Source organism: Garra rufa, chromosome 10 (genome assembly GCF_049309525.1).
Source record: "Garra rufa chromosome 10, GarRuf1.0, whole genome shotgun sequence".
NCBI lineage: Eukaryota > Metazoa > Chordata > Actinopteri > Cypriniformes > Cyprinidae > Garra > Garra rufa.
The window spans coordinates 30,072,065-30,087,429 of record NC_133370.1 but is presented as its reverse complement, the minus strand read 5'-3'; the positions used below and the strand labels follow the sequence as shown (position 1 = coordinate 30,087,429).

The following is a 15,365-nucleotide window of genomic DNA, read 5'->3' as shown; positions in this document are numbered from 1 at the left end:
ATTATATTATATTATATTATATAGTTTTATTACATATAAAATGTATATATTGTTTATTATCAGTTTATGGGTTATGAGTCTTATTTAATTATTTATTATTTGTTTAGTCACACAGCAGCTCGGTGACAAAGGTTGTTAGAACATTTATATTTATTAATTTACCAGACACTTTTATTCATACAAAGTCTGGCAAGCAATAAATAATAAATGCTTTTTGGTTTGTGTGTCAGTGGGGAATCTGGTGCAGGAAAGACAGAAAGCACTAAACTGATTCTTCAGTTCCTGGCTGCTGTGAGCGGGCAACACTCCTGGATCGAGCAGCAGATCATACAGGCCAACCCTGTCCTGGAGGGTAAGCGCTGAACAAGCTTGTTTTGTGAACTATTTCAGTTATTTCCTTAGAAAGCTGTCTGACTTATGCATGTCTTATAGCCTTTGGAAACGCCAAAACCATTCGGAATGATAACTCCAGCCGCTTTGGGAAATATGTGGAGGTCTTCTTCAATAAAAAGGGCAATATAGAGGGAGCTCACATGGAGCAGTACCTGCTGGAGAAGTCTCGAGTCTGTCATCAGGTGAGACGATGTTTTACAGGAAGAAGGTACATAGCTGTCACTGTACTTTCAAATGGTACTAATATGTACCTTTAAAGGGATAGTTCAGCCATCAAAAATATCTTAAGGTCTTACGGGTTTGGAACAACATGGTGGTGAGTAATTAATGACAGAATTTTCATTTTTGGGTGAACAATCCCTTTAAGGTACTAATACAGTTGAGGTCAAAAGTTTACATACACCCTGCAGAATCTGCAAAATGATAATTATTTTACCAAAATAAGAGGATTAATAAAAAATGCATGTTATTTTGTATTTAGTACTGACCTGAATGAGATATTTCACATAAATGATGTTTACATATAGTCCACAAGAGCAGGGGCGTAGCAACCGGGGGGGACGGGGGGGACACGTCCCCCTCACTTTTAGAAACAGGTGATTCTGTCCCCCGCACTTTTTTTGACCTAGCGCCAATATTTCCGCCCCTGGTCTCTGATTTGTTACTTAGATTTGAGTGAAGTAACATTTAGCCAATCACAGCGCGAATCTCTTGGGCGTCTGCCATGAGCTTCAAATCTTGTTGCTCTTGTAAACAGAATGTATTATACTGTATGAACATCACTTTTGGGTCACATGACCATACTGTCCCCCCCACTTTTAAATTGGCTGCTACGCCCCTACACAAGAGAAAATAATAGTTGAATTTATAAAAATGACCCCGTTCAGAAGTTTACATACACTTGATTCTTAATACTGTTTTGTTACCTGAATTAATTTTTTGTTTAGTGATAGTTGTTCATGAGTCCCTTGTTTGTCCTGAACAGTTAAACTGACCTCAGTTCTTTAGAAAAATCCTCCCGGTCCCACAAATTCTTTTTCAGCATTTTTGTGTATTTGAACCCTTTCCAACAATGACTGTATGATTTTAATTTATTATTTTATTATGCTATTTAATCATTAATTGGTTTATTTTCATTTTTAGGCACCTCAGGAAAGGAACTACCACATATTTTATTGTATGTTATCTGGGATGAAAAGTGACCACAAGAAGACGCTCTCTCTTGGTGATGCATCAGAGTTCAAGTACCTGACTGAGGTAATCATTTCAGTTGAAGTTTATTATGTTTTAGAGAGAAGAGTTGTAACACTTTTGTTTTTGCTCATGTATTCAAGAAATCCCTAACTTTTGGCGATTTTCCGCCATATGACATGTATACCTTAATTGAGTCAAATACTGGGAAATCATATAAAATCTTAACATTATTGGTGTTATATCCATTGAGTTTTAAAAGGGCCATGAACTGCCTTTTTATTATTTTATACTGTTCTCTGAGGTCCACTTATAATGTTATTAAGATTTTTACATCAAAAAGCATAATTTGGAAGTAATAGACAATTTCTTGCGCTGTTTTGACCCCATCATTGGAACATTCTGTTTGAATAGGCTTGGCAGATTGTAGACTGGGGAGTAAATGCCCACTGCTATGATTGGCTAACAGTTGAGTTTGTTCCACTCTTTCCTAATTTTTGGATCAGAAGGAAGACAATGCAAAGACTGTCTTTATTGTTTGGTTTCTGCGTAGACCTGCATTTGCCTCTCTCGTTATTTACCCTACGTGCGCAAATTAGTGGGTGGGGCTAAACAGTCAGTGATTTAGAATTAGACGTTGATCATCTTTCCTAGAGAGTTATCATAAGTTATGAAACTTACAGTATGTTTTTATAGTACAGTGACATCTTATATGTCAAAATATCGATGGAATTTTGATTTCTCAGTTCATGACCCCTTTAAAATCACTCCTCTCTAATTCAGATTCCTTTATCAGATTTTGATACTGATAATCGCTGACTCAGGCTCAAGTCCAGTAAGTGACTCTTCTGATGGTTATCTAGGGTAACTGTTTGACATGTGATGGTCGGGACGATACTGATGAGTTCGGACGGATTCGTGCTGCTCTAAAGATCCTCACTTTCTCAGATAAAGACTGCTGGGAAATCTTCAAATTACTCGCTGCCATTCTCCACATGGGCAATATCGACTTTCAGAGTTAGTGTCTATAACCTTTCCGCTACAGTAATACCATTTTAACTGTCTTCCCATAAACAAAAGTTATTGTAATAAAGAATATCATAAAGTTGACTGATTCGTTCCTGATCTTTTTCAGGCACTATAATGAATAACATGGACACCTGTGACATCCTGTCATCAAATCATTTTTCTGTCATTGCAAAATTGTTGGAGGTATGGAGAAATGTTCTTTAGAGCTAATGCAGCCTTTGGGCACTTTATCTTCAATTCGTTTCATAAAGATGACAATAGTTATGTAATCAAACATTTGACTACTGAATAAATTTGATGACAGCACTTCTGTCACGTTGCAGGTGGATGATGCTACTCTTGATAAGAGTCTGACCCAACGCTCCTTCATGACGAACAGAGAGAAAGTCACGAAACCACTCAGCTCAGAGCAGGCCGCGGACACCAGAGATGCTTTTGCAAAGGTACCCACATGCTCACACATACTTGTCCAGAAGGTTTTGTCCAAAAGTCTCTTAGAATGAAATGAAAATTTCATGAATGAAAATTACCGGTATGAGCATGTAGAATGTGCTGACAAAGTCTGCTTTGGTCCAAATTGGCCAATAATAGCATTCTTATGGAGACAAGGTGGTTACTCTGAGCTGTTTACAAAGCTGTTTTTTAATTAGTTTTTCTATGTAAATATGCACTAGATGGACATCTTTAAAGTCATATGGGTACTTTTATTTTAATAATGTTTGTGGTACTTCCTAACAGGCCATGTACGGAAGGCTGTTTGTTTGGATGTTCACAAAAATAAACAGCGCTATTTACAAACCCCAGACTGATGAGCCCTCTTACACACGCAAGTCCATCGGTCTGCTTGACATCTTTGGTTTTGAGAATTTCCCTCAGAATAGGTGAGTGTATGTTGACTAAACTAAAAATGATTTTAAATTATTCTATGGCACTATTGAGTGCTTAAATCTGATTGGCTGACAATTTTCTAAGGTGTGCAATTATTTTTAGGGAAACACACAGTAGTTCCAGGCAGGTCTTGACCACATTACATGTCCATGATTTCAGCTATTATAAAGGCCCTTACAGCCTACAACAGCAAAAGAACTAAACCCCAAAATGGCACTAAACATGCAAATAAATGTAATAAACAATAGGATAAAAATACAAATTATTTCCATGTTTTTGCCACAAAATTGCATTTTATTTTGTACGGAAAGCACATACTTTCTCTTTTTCGTGCAATCTCTCCTTTACAAAAGACACACATACAGGGCGGACACACACAGAAACTCTCACTGCACGCAATTGGATAACGCCACGACCAATCACAATAATACACCCCATACGTTTAGCTACCAGCGGAGCTAACTGATAGATTAAACTCTTGCCGTATCCAGTCGGCAAAACAGCAAAAACGTCCTTCTTGCAAAGGAACGATTAGAGAGTGGTTTTCTGTTCCTCTTTTATATGAAAAGCCAAGTCTAACTCGTTCATTGTAGCGGTCAAAGCCGTTTCAAACAACCTGTGTTCATCTGTAGCCATCTTACAATGTTTACTAAATGATTCAGGTCGTCGCAGCACTGTTGTCATCAGTTTAGCTGGCCTCTGGCCCGCCTACATCAGATACACCGATTTGATTGGTTCCCAGAACTGCTTACGTAATGCAGTAACGTGCATCATTGCTCGATGCCAGAGTGTCTTGCAGAGACAATTCAAATTGTGCTCTCGCGAGACCTCTGGATTTCCAGGGTAGTTCTTGAATCAGATTAACTTACAGATTCACTGAATACTGTTAAGAGGCACAAACTCAGGTAATTCATACACACTTAGGTCCAGATGTACTAGAAAGCTCGCACCAGCGCAAACCATCTTTTGGCGTCAAAATAGTACTGTCAAGATTTACTATAGATAGATAAATAGATAGAGAGATAAATTTGAGTCAATTTGAGTAATGAATAAATTAATAATTTTGACACAGTACCTATACACAGCCATAAATATAATTTCTCCATCCTTCTGGCCTCTATTTGTTTAGTTTCGAGCAGCTGTGCATTAATTATGCCAATGAGCACCTGCAGCAGTTCTTTGTGAGGCACATCTTTAAGCTGGAGCAGGATGAGTACAGCAAAGAAGGAATCACATGGAAGCGCATTGCTTTCACTGACAACCAGAAAACCCTGGACCTGCTGGCTGTTAAACCTCTCAACATACTGGCTCTGATTGATGAGGAGAGCACCTTTCCTAAGGTGAGCTTCATATGCTGCATGAGTAGTTCATACTGTATGCTTATGATATGTGGTATTTTGTCTGTGCTCATCTTCTGTTTTCATTCCAGGGAACAGATGCCACAATGTTAAACAAAATGAGCACAGAACACAATGGAAACAAAATGTACATTTCATCCAAGGGCAACCATGGCATGAGTTTTGGGATTAAGCACTTTGCTGGGACGGTTTATTATGACTGTGAAGGTGCAATTCATCATTTAAAAACTTGGTTAGGCTTTACCTAATAGCTCTTTTAAAAAGCAAATTGGTTCTGATCTTAAAGTGTTGTATTTTGTCAGGTTTTTTGGAGAAGAACAGAGACGCCCTGAGCATGGACATGTTGGAGGTCGTTCAGAAATCTTCCAACAAGTTGCTCAAGCTGATCTTTGAAAAGGAGATGAATACCAACTTAGCCAAGAACAACAACAAAAACAACAAAATCGTCATGACGCCGAAAAGCTCTTTACGAGTATGGGACATTAATACGGTAGACTGACAGTATTGACTGGACAATGGCAACAGCTTTGCAATATATTGTGTCTCTTTTGTGTCACACAGCAAATAAATGATACAAGGCGGCAGATATCTACTCTGAGCGGCCAGTTCCGTCAATCCCTAGACTCTCTGATGAAGGCCCTGTCTCTCTGTCAGCCTTTTTTCATACGTTGCTTCAAACCAAATGACAAAAAGATGTCCATGGTACCAATTCACATCCTTTAAGTTATATATTTTATGATTATATTGTGTAGGCATCAGAACACCAGTGAAATCGTGCTTTCTCTTTTTCTTGCATGTCAGGTTTTTGATAGAGACCTCTGCATGCAGCAACTTCGCTACTCTGGAATGCTGGAGACCATTAAGATACGCAAGTCAGGATATCCCATCCGGCACACCTTCAAAGACTTCCTCTATCGCTATCGTGTTCTCCTAAAGACGGTGGACTGTGACCCCAACAATGTATGGGCCTCATGAGATGTGATGCTCTGAAAATGAGAATTGTTGTAAAGTTGATGAATATAGATGAATATAGCTGAGGTGTTTAGTGGGTGAATATATTAGATGAAAACATACATGAATGTACTAGGTTGGAATGATTTGATAAATGGAAATATATGTTATTTGTTTTTCAGGAACCTGCTGCCAACTGCTGTGCAGCCATCTGCAGGGCTTTGATCAAAGACGAAGAGGACTGGAGGATTGGCAAAACTAAAATCTTTCTCAGGGTACCTTAGACTTAATATTTCACTAGTGTACTATACTAATTTTACATCAGTATACATTGCTGTAATATCGTAAATTTGATTTATAAAAGCATTAGATACAAGTTTGTATCTCTGAATTCTGTCTTTTTTCACACAATTCTGACTTTTTTTCTCAGAATTGTGAGATATAAACTCGCAATTCAGACGTTTTTTTCTAACAAATATGAGTTTATATCTTGCAATTCAGAGTTTTTTCTTTCAGATACGACTTTGTATCTTGCAATTCAGACTTTTTTTTTCTTGCGAATACAAGTTTGTATCTCTTAATTCTGACTTTTTTCACACAATTATGACTTTTTTCCTCTGAATAGTGAGACATAAACTCACAATTGTGAGTTATAAAGTCCAGTTTTGAGGGGAAAAAGACTGGTTTTTCAGTTTATATCTAACAAGTTTAATTCTTTAATTCTTCAAATTTTTTGTGCAATTCTGACTTTTTTTATCGAATTTAAAATTAAATTCAATTTAAACTTTCACTTGGGACTTTGAATGTCCAGTTTTGAGGGGAAAAAAGACTGATATGTTCTCAGAAATGTGAGTTTATATCTCACAATTCTGACTTTATAACTCCATTGTAAGAAAAAAGTCAGAATTGTGAGATAAAAAGTTGCAATAACCTTTTTTTTTTATTATATTAAGGAAATTCTATTTGTATCCGTCATAATTTTTCACATGAGATTTTATTTTTGCACTGTGTGTTTCCTTTCTCTTGCAGGATCATCATGACTCTTTCCTAGAACTGGAGAGAGAGCAAGAGCTTTACAGGAAGGCACTTATCATCCAAAGAGTGATGCTCGCCCATAAAGACAGGTTTGTTCCCCACTGTCTTATGTCTATATAGATTTTTTTTGTGTGTGAGTGTGTAATTGTACATCAATTTTAAATTGTGCCATTCTTCATTCACATACAGAGCAAATTTTATAAAGAAAAAGAAGGCAGCTCTGGTTTTGCAGAAAAACTGGCGTGGCCACAGAGACAGAAGAGACTATTGCAAAGTAAGTTATGCAGAAACATCTTACGTCTACAGCATCCACCTTTTTTTTAATTGCGTAATTAAGCTGTTTTCTGGAAATGAGTTTTGGTTTATAAGCCGCCATTGGAAAATAACAAGAAGAATAACAAAGTGCTGTAAATGGTAAAAATGTTTGCAAAATAAAATCAGTGTAATGAAATAATGAAACATGCCTCACATTGTTTCTGTTTTCCCTTGTAGCTCCAGCAAGGATTTACTCGACTGCAGGCAAAAGCACGCAGTCGGCAGCTGCATAATGAGTATAAGCGCAGACGAGCTGCGGCCATCACACTGCAAACACAGACCCGTGGCTACCTCGCCAGGAAAGACCTGAAATGCAAAAAAGATGCAGTGATACTGCTGCAGGCACAGACCAGAGGACTGCTGGCCAGGAAAACCCTCAAGAGAATGAAAACAGAGGTGAGTTTATTGTGCAATGGAGCAGACTACCTAGTTTTTTGCACTTCTTTTGCAAAATTTTTGTTTTATATGCACTACTGTTTAAATGTTTGGATTTCTTTTGTCATAAGTTTTACCAAGGCTGCATTTATTTGATCAAAAATACAGTAAGACAGTAGTAATATTGTGAATTATTATTTCAATTTAATAATTAAGATTTCTTATGTCGTAATTTCTTATTTCTTATAAACAAGGCTGTTTATATATGATGAAAAATGCTGTAAAAATGAAATATTATTGCAATTTAGAAAAAAAACTTTTTTCTATTTTACTATATTTTAAAATGTAATTCATTCATGTGATGGCAAAACTGAATTACTCCAGTTTTCAGTGTCACATGATCCTTCAGAAATCATTCTAATATTCTTATTTGTTACTTATTACTATGAATGTTGAAAAAAACTTAAAAAAAAAACATTCTGCAAGGACGAATTAAATTCATCCAAAGTAATGAGACATTTATAATGCGTACAATTTCAATTTCAAGTAAATGTGTTTCTCTTGAACTTTCTGTTCAACAAAGAACCCTGAAAAAAATGTCACCGTTTCGACAAAAAAACTATTTCAGGCATTTATTATTCATTCTCTTGTTCTGTCTTAGGCATTTTTGACTGCACAAGAAAAAGAAGCTCAGGAACATACAGCATTGGAGCTTCAGCAACGCCTAGAGGAGCTGCTCCGAAAAAACGAGGAAGTTGCCAAATCCCAGAATAAGGAAGATGAAGAAATGTTGGAGAATATCTTTGGCTTCCTTCCTAGTACAGTAGGAGGACAAGAAGGCCCAGCTCCTCAGGGTTTTGAGGTTAGATTCATCTTGAAACCAAAATAAGGAAGCACAACACCTAATTAAAGGAAACAAACAATAAATAAAAAATAAAAAATTAATTTCTCGAAATAACAAGCCTATATCAACTCCAAATTTTATTGTCGCTACTCAATCAATTAATGGATACTGCATTTGCTATCATAAATACTACATTATGTCTATTAAAGACAATGTTACTATTGCCAGGTTAATATTAACTTAATGTCATTTGTTTCTGATGTTCTTCTAGGATTTGGAGGAAGAGGCGGTGAAGTTAAAAGAAGTTGAATTAGAAGAGAGCCCTGTAAGGGAGAGGAAGGTGATACCATTACAAGAGAGCAACGAGCACAGTCAAGATGAAGACGACGAGGATGAAAAGGAGAAAGAGATGGAGAGGGAGCGGGAGAAGGAGAAGGAGCGAGAGAGAGAGAGGGAGAAGGAGAAGGAAAGGGAAAGGGAGAAGGAGTTAGAGAGGGAGAGGGAGAGGGAGAAGGAGAATGATGAGTACGCGTTCTCTAAATTCGCATCTCTAAACTTCCAAGGATCTTCTACCCCTTCATATATCCAACAAAGATTACGACAACCCCTCCTCTACCATGAAGATGAAGGGGATACCCTGGCAAGAGCTGTTTTTATTAGCATCATATTCTCATTAAAAGCCAGGCTTGATGATCAACTGTGTTGTATTGGTTCTTTTCCCTCCTCCAGGCTTGTTTGACTGTGTGGTGGATCATACTGAGATTTATGGGAGATCTTCCAGAGCCAAGGCAAGAACGTGTTTCTGCTATTGCTGACCCCATTCAGATGAACCTTGGTCAGAGACAAGCACGGCGACTCAGTAACATTGTTGGATTAGATCAGGTAAACAATCTGAAACCAGCTACTTCCATCTTAAAGCAGCTAAGACCAGCCAACCAGCCTAGGCTGGTTTTAGCTGTGTTTTTTCCATAAAAAAACCTTTAACATCTGAAGAACCTTTCTGTTTCACAAAAGGTTTTTTGTGGTAAAAGAAAGTAAGAAAGAGATGGTTCTTTTATAGAACCTTTGACTGAATGGTTCTTTGTGGAACCAAAAATGGTTCTATGGCATCGCTGTAAAGAACCTTTTAAAGCACCTTAATTTTTGAGAGTGCAGATCAGGGTTCTTCACATCTTACCCTGGAGGGCCAATCGTGCAGAATTTAGTTCCAACCCTGATCACACTCACCTACCTGTGATTCTCTAATGATCCTAAAGACCTTGGCATTAGCATTCTCTGGTGTTTTTTTTTTTTTAGGATTAGAGCTAAATTCTGCAGGAAAATGGATCTCATGGGACAGATCTGGTGTACAGTCGTGGCCAAAAGTTTTGAGAATGACACAAATATTAGTTTTCACAAAGTTTGCTGCTAAACTGCTTTTAGATCTTTGTTTCAGTTGTTTCTGTGATGTACTGAAATATAATTACAAGCACTTCATACATTTCAAAGGCTTTTATCGACAATTACATGACATTTATGCAAAGAGTCAGTATTTGCAGTGTTGGCCCTTCTTTTTTAGGACCTCTGCAATTCGACTGGGCATGCTCTCAATCAACTTCTGGGCCAAATCCTGACTGATAGCAACCCATTCTTTCATAATCACTTCTTGGAGTTTGTCAGAATTAGTGGGTTTTTGTTTGTCCACCCGCCTCTTGAGGATTGACCACAAGTTCTCAATGGGATTACAGGGTTTCCGCGGGGTCTTAAAAAGTCTCAAATTTAAAAATCAAAATTTTAGGCCTTAAAAAGTCTTAAATAATTTCACACAGGTCTTATTTTTCCGATGTCCATGTAACGCTACCTCTAAAGCTCATTTAAATTCTCTTTTTGTTGTTTCCGTGGTGTTGTAGTTCTTTATTTCACTATTCCAAATATAATTTGCTGTATTTAAACTACAAATGAGACCAACATGCAATAGACCTTTTTCACAGAAATCGGAAATACGCAATCGCAGGGTATGCAGACTTCCTGTGTAATGTCAACACAGCAGAAAGCCGGGTAATTTAAAATTAAAATGGAGAGAGTCTACACAAGTTCCCTCACTGGTTTGCCAAAGATAACTTTTGCCGACCTGATAAGAGTCGTGGAGGAAAACTCCATCACAAAGGAGCAAATTGGATAAAGGATATAAATAAGGTGACCAGACGTCCCGAAATCTAAGCTGCTGTCCCGAATCCCGCTATAATTGTCCCGAAAATTAAACTGGTCCGCAGCAAAATCAAAGTAAAAACAAATTTAATGACTTGTGCAGAGTTCCATAAATACATCCTGGGAAAGACGGGAGTGCTGGCAGCAGTGCTCTGCAAAATATGCTGATGTCGAGCCTCCACAACTGCGGTAGGCTATATAGCTCAAGTGTGAATTTAAAGTTATATTGTTTCTATTAATTTATCTAGGCTATATGCACAAAGACAATACAACCTTTTTGTCCCCTTTTTGCTTTATAGAGTAGATGAAAAGAGTGCAAGTTGCAGCAGCCGTTAGGACAGTTGAAAGTGCAGGCAGAAGTCGCCTGAAGAAGTCAGACCGGTCGAGGGCGAGGCACCGTGTTCAAAATAATTCTTCTATAGCCTACATCAATTTATATGCATATGTACTTGTTAATAAAAATAGGATTGGTTCATTAACTTTAGTTTTAAGTACAAAAATGCCTAACGTTACTTCTATATTATATGTAGGCTACATATTAATAAAAACATGAAATTCATTATCTTTATTACACCACCCCCCCCCCTCTCCCAAATTTCAACCAATCTCATCTGGTCACCCTAACTGAACCAGATCTTAAGGGAAGGGTGTCTAGAAGACCTTTTGAGAACAAATTTGTGAACCAAAACAGGTCCAATGGTTGATGCACCAAATGACTGAAGGTAGATTTGGAGTCACAATTGATCTTAACATAGCAAATAAACGAGCAACTTTAGGTAGCTTGGCATGAAACACTGAGACAGTGTAAGGTTCTACATGGTTTATTAAAAGACAAGTCAATCATACAACCAATCTCACTTCTCCACTGGAAACAGTTTTTCCAATAGTGGAGGTCCTCACAGCAACATCTCTTCCTAAAAAAGGAGAAAAAAAAAAAAGTAGTGAGAAAGGCCACGAAGTCACAAATCAAGTGGAAATAGTTACTGCGTGCACTTACTCTTCCTGCCACAGCTTTGCTCACAGGAGCCAGAAGAGGGATGGCACACCGCTGTACTGCAATGGATGAAGATCTGAAAGAGAAAAGGGTTAAGCCATATAATCCATTAAAGAGTAATATTAGGGGTTCAGGAAGAGCATACGGTTTCCTGCAGAGGAGCCAGTGATGCTGGATCAACAAACGTGAACATCTTGACAACGAAGCGCTTGTAGTGGGTTGGGAACTGAAGACCAGACGCTCTAGTCACTGGAACCAGTGCGGTCAGGTAACGGTCATCATAGTAAGGGCATCTGAAGAGGAAAGAGGCAGTTAGAGAGTTCCTCACAGCAGACTAGCTGGATAAAGACTGTCGGTAGACTCACCCATCAATCAGAAGATCCCACTGGGGTAGACTGAGTGGACTGGGGGTTGATGTCGCCCAACAACGTCCCAGCATCAGGACAAGGTTGGGGTCAGTCCTCTCCAGAATGCGCACCTCAACATACACAGGCTCTCGCAGGACTTTCGTGACGGGATAATCAGCAGCACCGTAGTAGGACGTGTAGGCCTCATCCCCTGAGGAACACTGGGGTTTAACCACAGTCCACTGCAACCTGGACTTGAAGACTGAAGACAAGTCTTACCTTCTGCACAACCTTTGGTGACACATTGGCCATTGGCCAGTCTAAGCTCCACTCTGAGAGGTCCAGGAGCAGCTACTGGTGGAGGTGCAGGAACACTGTTGACCTCCACAACCAGAGCTTCCACAGCAGTACCAGAGTACCTACACTGGAAGAGAAGCCTGGACAACAAACGGTCAACTTGTAGAGTTTGTCAGAGATGGTACTTAAGATAAAGGGTATGAGTCACCTACTCAAAATGGCTGTCTCTCGTGATGGAACCAAACGGACCAACGCCTACTTCATACGAGGAGGTCATTCTGTTTTCATACACCACATATCCACTGTCCTCCTGCAAATATGAACACTGTTGGCATCCAGCCCATCATAAGCCATGCAGAATAAAGCCAGAAGCATCTCCTCACCATCATGCTCGTGCCACATGCGGTGACAGGGAACTGGTATATAGCAAAGAAAGGTGTAGAGTCCACAGGAGCGCAAGGTGGTTCACTTCCACCCACTAGACGGACCGAATCCAGACTCAGTCGAGGCAGCGTAACATCTCTAGCCACCACTACCACAAACTGACCATCTCTAATACACTGGACAGTCACTGGAATGACATACAAGAGTAGATTAATGTGGGTAACAAACATTAACCAAATTTCATCAGATTCGAAACTCTTACCTGCTTTCCCATAGTAACACTGTTGTCCGTTAAAGCAGCAGTTGATAGCCTCACACTCAGCACCACTGATACCAGGTTGTCCACATTGGATCTGCTCATAATCAGCTACAGCACATTTGTCAACAGGCTCGGCCTTCACTGGCTGCTGAAGCTGAAACTTCTGAGGAACCTGCTGAGCAGATTGTTGTTGAGCTGACTGTTTAAACCGATGGTCAGACGGCTGGAACATCAGCGCTTGAGGATTCTGAGCGGGAAAACCCATTTGCGGAAGAGCACTGCAAAAAGAACAAGCCAAAACACATAGTGTTTGGAAATAACATAAATGCCACTTTCCTGCCATTACTAAACAACTGAGCATAGTTTCAGGAGGCCTTGGACTGCTATTTATACTCTGCAAATGAATAGTCGTTATCAACCACACCCCCTTTAATCAAGAACCATTACAGCTGCTCTGACTAATTAACTTTAACTTCACATTTGATTGGATGTTCTTGAACAACAGTGGCTGCATCTTACTTAGTATTTTTGTCTTGATTCTAGTGAAAATTTCTACAAATTCCTAAGTTAAGATGCATTTAAAATGCATCTTGATTTAAAAATATTTTACTTACCCCATTGCCAGATAATTTTAACTGTTTCCAGGGAGAAAAAACTAAATTAAGTGCATTTAGCAAAAAACAAGATTAAATATCTTAAATACATCTTACGGGCAAAAACGCAGTTTTTTCATGCAGCTGTGAAGTTTGAGATTTAGGCCTTTGTGTTTTTTCAGAAAACAGCCAAACATCACTGATAAGTGTTTCTTTTATAGCACTTTATCTATTTGTATCAATAGATTTCAATTACAATACATATTTTTAAGGCCAAGAGTATTTTTCTCCTACACTGAGCCATAAATCTCCACTTCAGCAGCACTTACACACACCACACTTTACATTTGTATTCTGTCTATATCCTGAAGGTTTTTACAGAGGGATTTGTTCATATTAGCTTGATTTTATACAACATTTTCTCCCCAAAATGGTAAGAAATACATGTTTTTTGTCTGTTCAAAGTTTTTTCCTGAATTATGGAGTGATAAAATGATATACCCCAAATTCCCTCTGTAAAAGCATTTGACACTATGTCAAAAAATTAAACATGAATTTTGAAACTGACTTCATCCAGTGTTTAGATTTCTGGACTAGAAATGTATGCAAATAAACACATATTTCATATTATCAATGTAATCGATCAACTGGGTCAGTAAGGCGATAACTATTAGTTGTCTTTTTTACCCTATTCACTGGCAGTGTCTCGCCTTAATTTAAGAATTTTTAGAAATTTTGACTAGAAACAAGATAAATATACTAAGATAAGCCTTTTTTTTCTTTTTTAAAAGATAGCCATCTCATGGGGGGGGGGGGGGTGGTGCAGATGTACATGATTATTGTCAAATGCTCATTAATATTCTTAAGGGATAACTATGAATATGTAGGAGTTCAGAAAGACTGGATTCAATAAAACAAAGAATTTTAAATAAGAGTACTGTTTTTTTGTTTTTTTTTTACGTACTTGAATTTAACATGTCGAGCCGGAGGAGAGTGAACCGGAGCCGCTGCGCACACACCCCGCGATCGTTATGTCCATCCACTGCACACATGCACGCGCTCCAGAGCACACTGCATTTTACTTCATCACCACTGAACAGCCATGAAGTTACAATAGCGCACGAATGATCCAACTCCTTAAAACAAGCTACAAGTGTCAAGAATCACAGAGGAACTTTTCCTTTTCAGCAATGGGATCAAAGTTACTGGCCTTAGTTCAGTGAATCGGCCCACCCTCTGTGTTCATCCCCTCTAGTGGCCCTCCATATGGGCAATGCTGCATAATTGGGTCAACAGTGTGTGCCTGCATTGGCTGTTTCTCTAATATGACTGACAGGTGCTTTATGATCCATTTGCCTCACTTTTAAACCTCTGAAAAGTGGAGTATTGCCATATTGTGGTGCAAGTTTGGCTCTTAAAACACAATCAGTCTGACAAGATAAAATAAAGCCATTACAGCACAGACTATTAATCCACTAGTGAACACCATACACACTTGTGCAGTTTGTAATTTTACCATTAAGCACATTCATTTACATTACTGGACCTGGACCTTAAGTTGTTCAGAGTAATTGTTAGTCTTGAGAATTTTTGGAAGTACTGAACATATAAATTTTTCCACTAAGAGTTTATCCGGGACGTTCTAAAACGCTTAACGTGGCTTAATGTACGTAAAAAACTACCAGGAAACCCCAAATTTCTGTCAAACCTTACTTGGAACAAACACTAACTACTATCAAAAAAACGAGCCCTTATTCCACAGATAAAGTGAATAATATCACGTTAAGTGTTTTCTCCCCCATAGAAGCCCGTTGCAAGGAAACTGCTTAACGTGGTTTAACTTACCTTAACAGCGACCAGGGAAGACCAAACTTCTGTTAAATTTCACTTATAATAAACACTTGCTGCTCTCAAAAGAACGAGCT

At 38.5% G+C, this 15,365-nt stretch overlaps 2 protein-coding genes across 2 annotated transcripts in view; one reads left to right on the top strand and one right to left on the bottom strand.

The window, feature by feature from the left end:
- myo7bb (myosin VIIBb) overlaps positions 1-15,365 on the top strand; it is a 42,672-nt gene that overhangs the window by 8,906 nt on the left and 18,401 nt on the right. The window contains exons 5-23 of the mRNA XM_073849772.1: positions 231-352; positions 433-575; positions 1,537-1,650; positions 2,448-2,601; positions 2,720-2,796; positions 2,937-3,056; positions 3,352-3,494; positions 4,631-4,841; positions 4,931-5,066; positions 5,162-5,331; positions 5,421-5,561; positions 5,661-5,819; positions 5,993-6,085; positions 6,840-6,934; positions 7,035-7,119; positions 7,338-7,556; positions 8,197-8,397; positions 8,651-9,019; positions 9,109-9,261. Of these exons, the coding sequence (XP_073705873.1) occupies positions 231-352; positions 433-575; positions 1,537-1,650; positions 2,448-2,601; positions 2,720-2,796; positions 2,937-3,056; positions 3,352-3,494; positions 4,631-4,841; positions 4,931-5,066; positions 5,162-5,331; positions 5,421-5,561; positions 5,661-5,819; positions 5,993-6,085; positions 6,840-6,934; positions 7,035-7,119; positions 7,338-7,556; positions 8,197-8,397; positions 8,651-9,019; positions 9,109-9,261 (2,905 nt within the window). The remainder of the gene's footprint in view (positions 1-230; positions 353-432; positions 576-1,536; positions 1,651-2,447; positions 2,602-2,719; positions 2,797-2,936; positions 3,057-3,351; positions 3,495-4,630; positions 4,842-4,930; positions 5,067-5,161; positions 5,332-5,420; positions 5,562-5,660; positions 5,820-5,992; positions 6,086-6,839; positions 6,935-7,034; positions 7,120-7,337; positions 7,557-8,196; positions 8,398-8,650; positions 9,020-9,108; positions 9,262-15,365) is intronic.
- Positions 11,407-13,112, bottom strand: LOC141343755 (zona pellucida sperm-binding protein 4-like). Its single transcript, XM_073848391.1, has 8 exons — positions 12,851-13,112; positions 12,588-12,775; positions 12,417-12,514; positions 12,187-12,344; positions 11,926-12,118; positions 11,706-11,853; positions 11,564-11,636; positions 11,407-11,480 (listed from the first exon to the last, which is right to left on the bottom strand). Exons 1-8 carry the CDS (start codon positions 13,110-13,112, stop codon positions 11,407-11,409), a joined length of 1,194 nt encoding a protein of 397 aa, XP_073704492.1.

What these genes read in the sequence shown, in the direction of transcription:
- LOC141343755 (XM_073848391.1), bottom strand. Translation starts at nt 13,112, where the DNA reads ATGGGTTTTCCCGCTCAGAATCCTCAAGCGCTGATGTTCCAGCCGTCT. An exon ending in ACGAGAGACAGCCATTTTGA is followed by an intron (nt 12,345 to 12,416) that starts GTAGGTGACTCA and finishes TTTGTTGTCCAG; the next exon opens with GCTTCTCTTCCAGTGTAGGT. An exon ending in TGGGATCTTCTGATTGATGG is followed by an intron (nt 11,854 to 11,925) that starts GTGAGTCTACCG and finishes TTTCCTCTTCAG; the next exon opens with ATGCCCTTACTATGATGACC.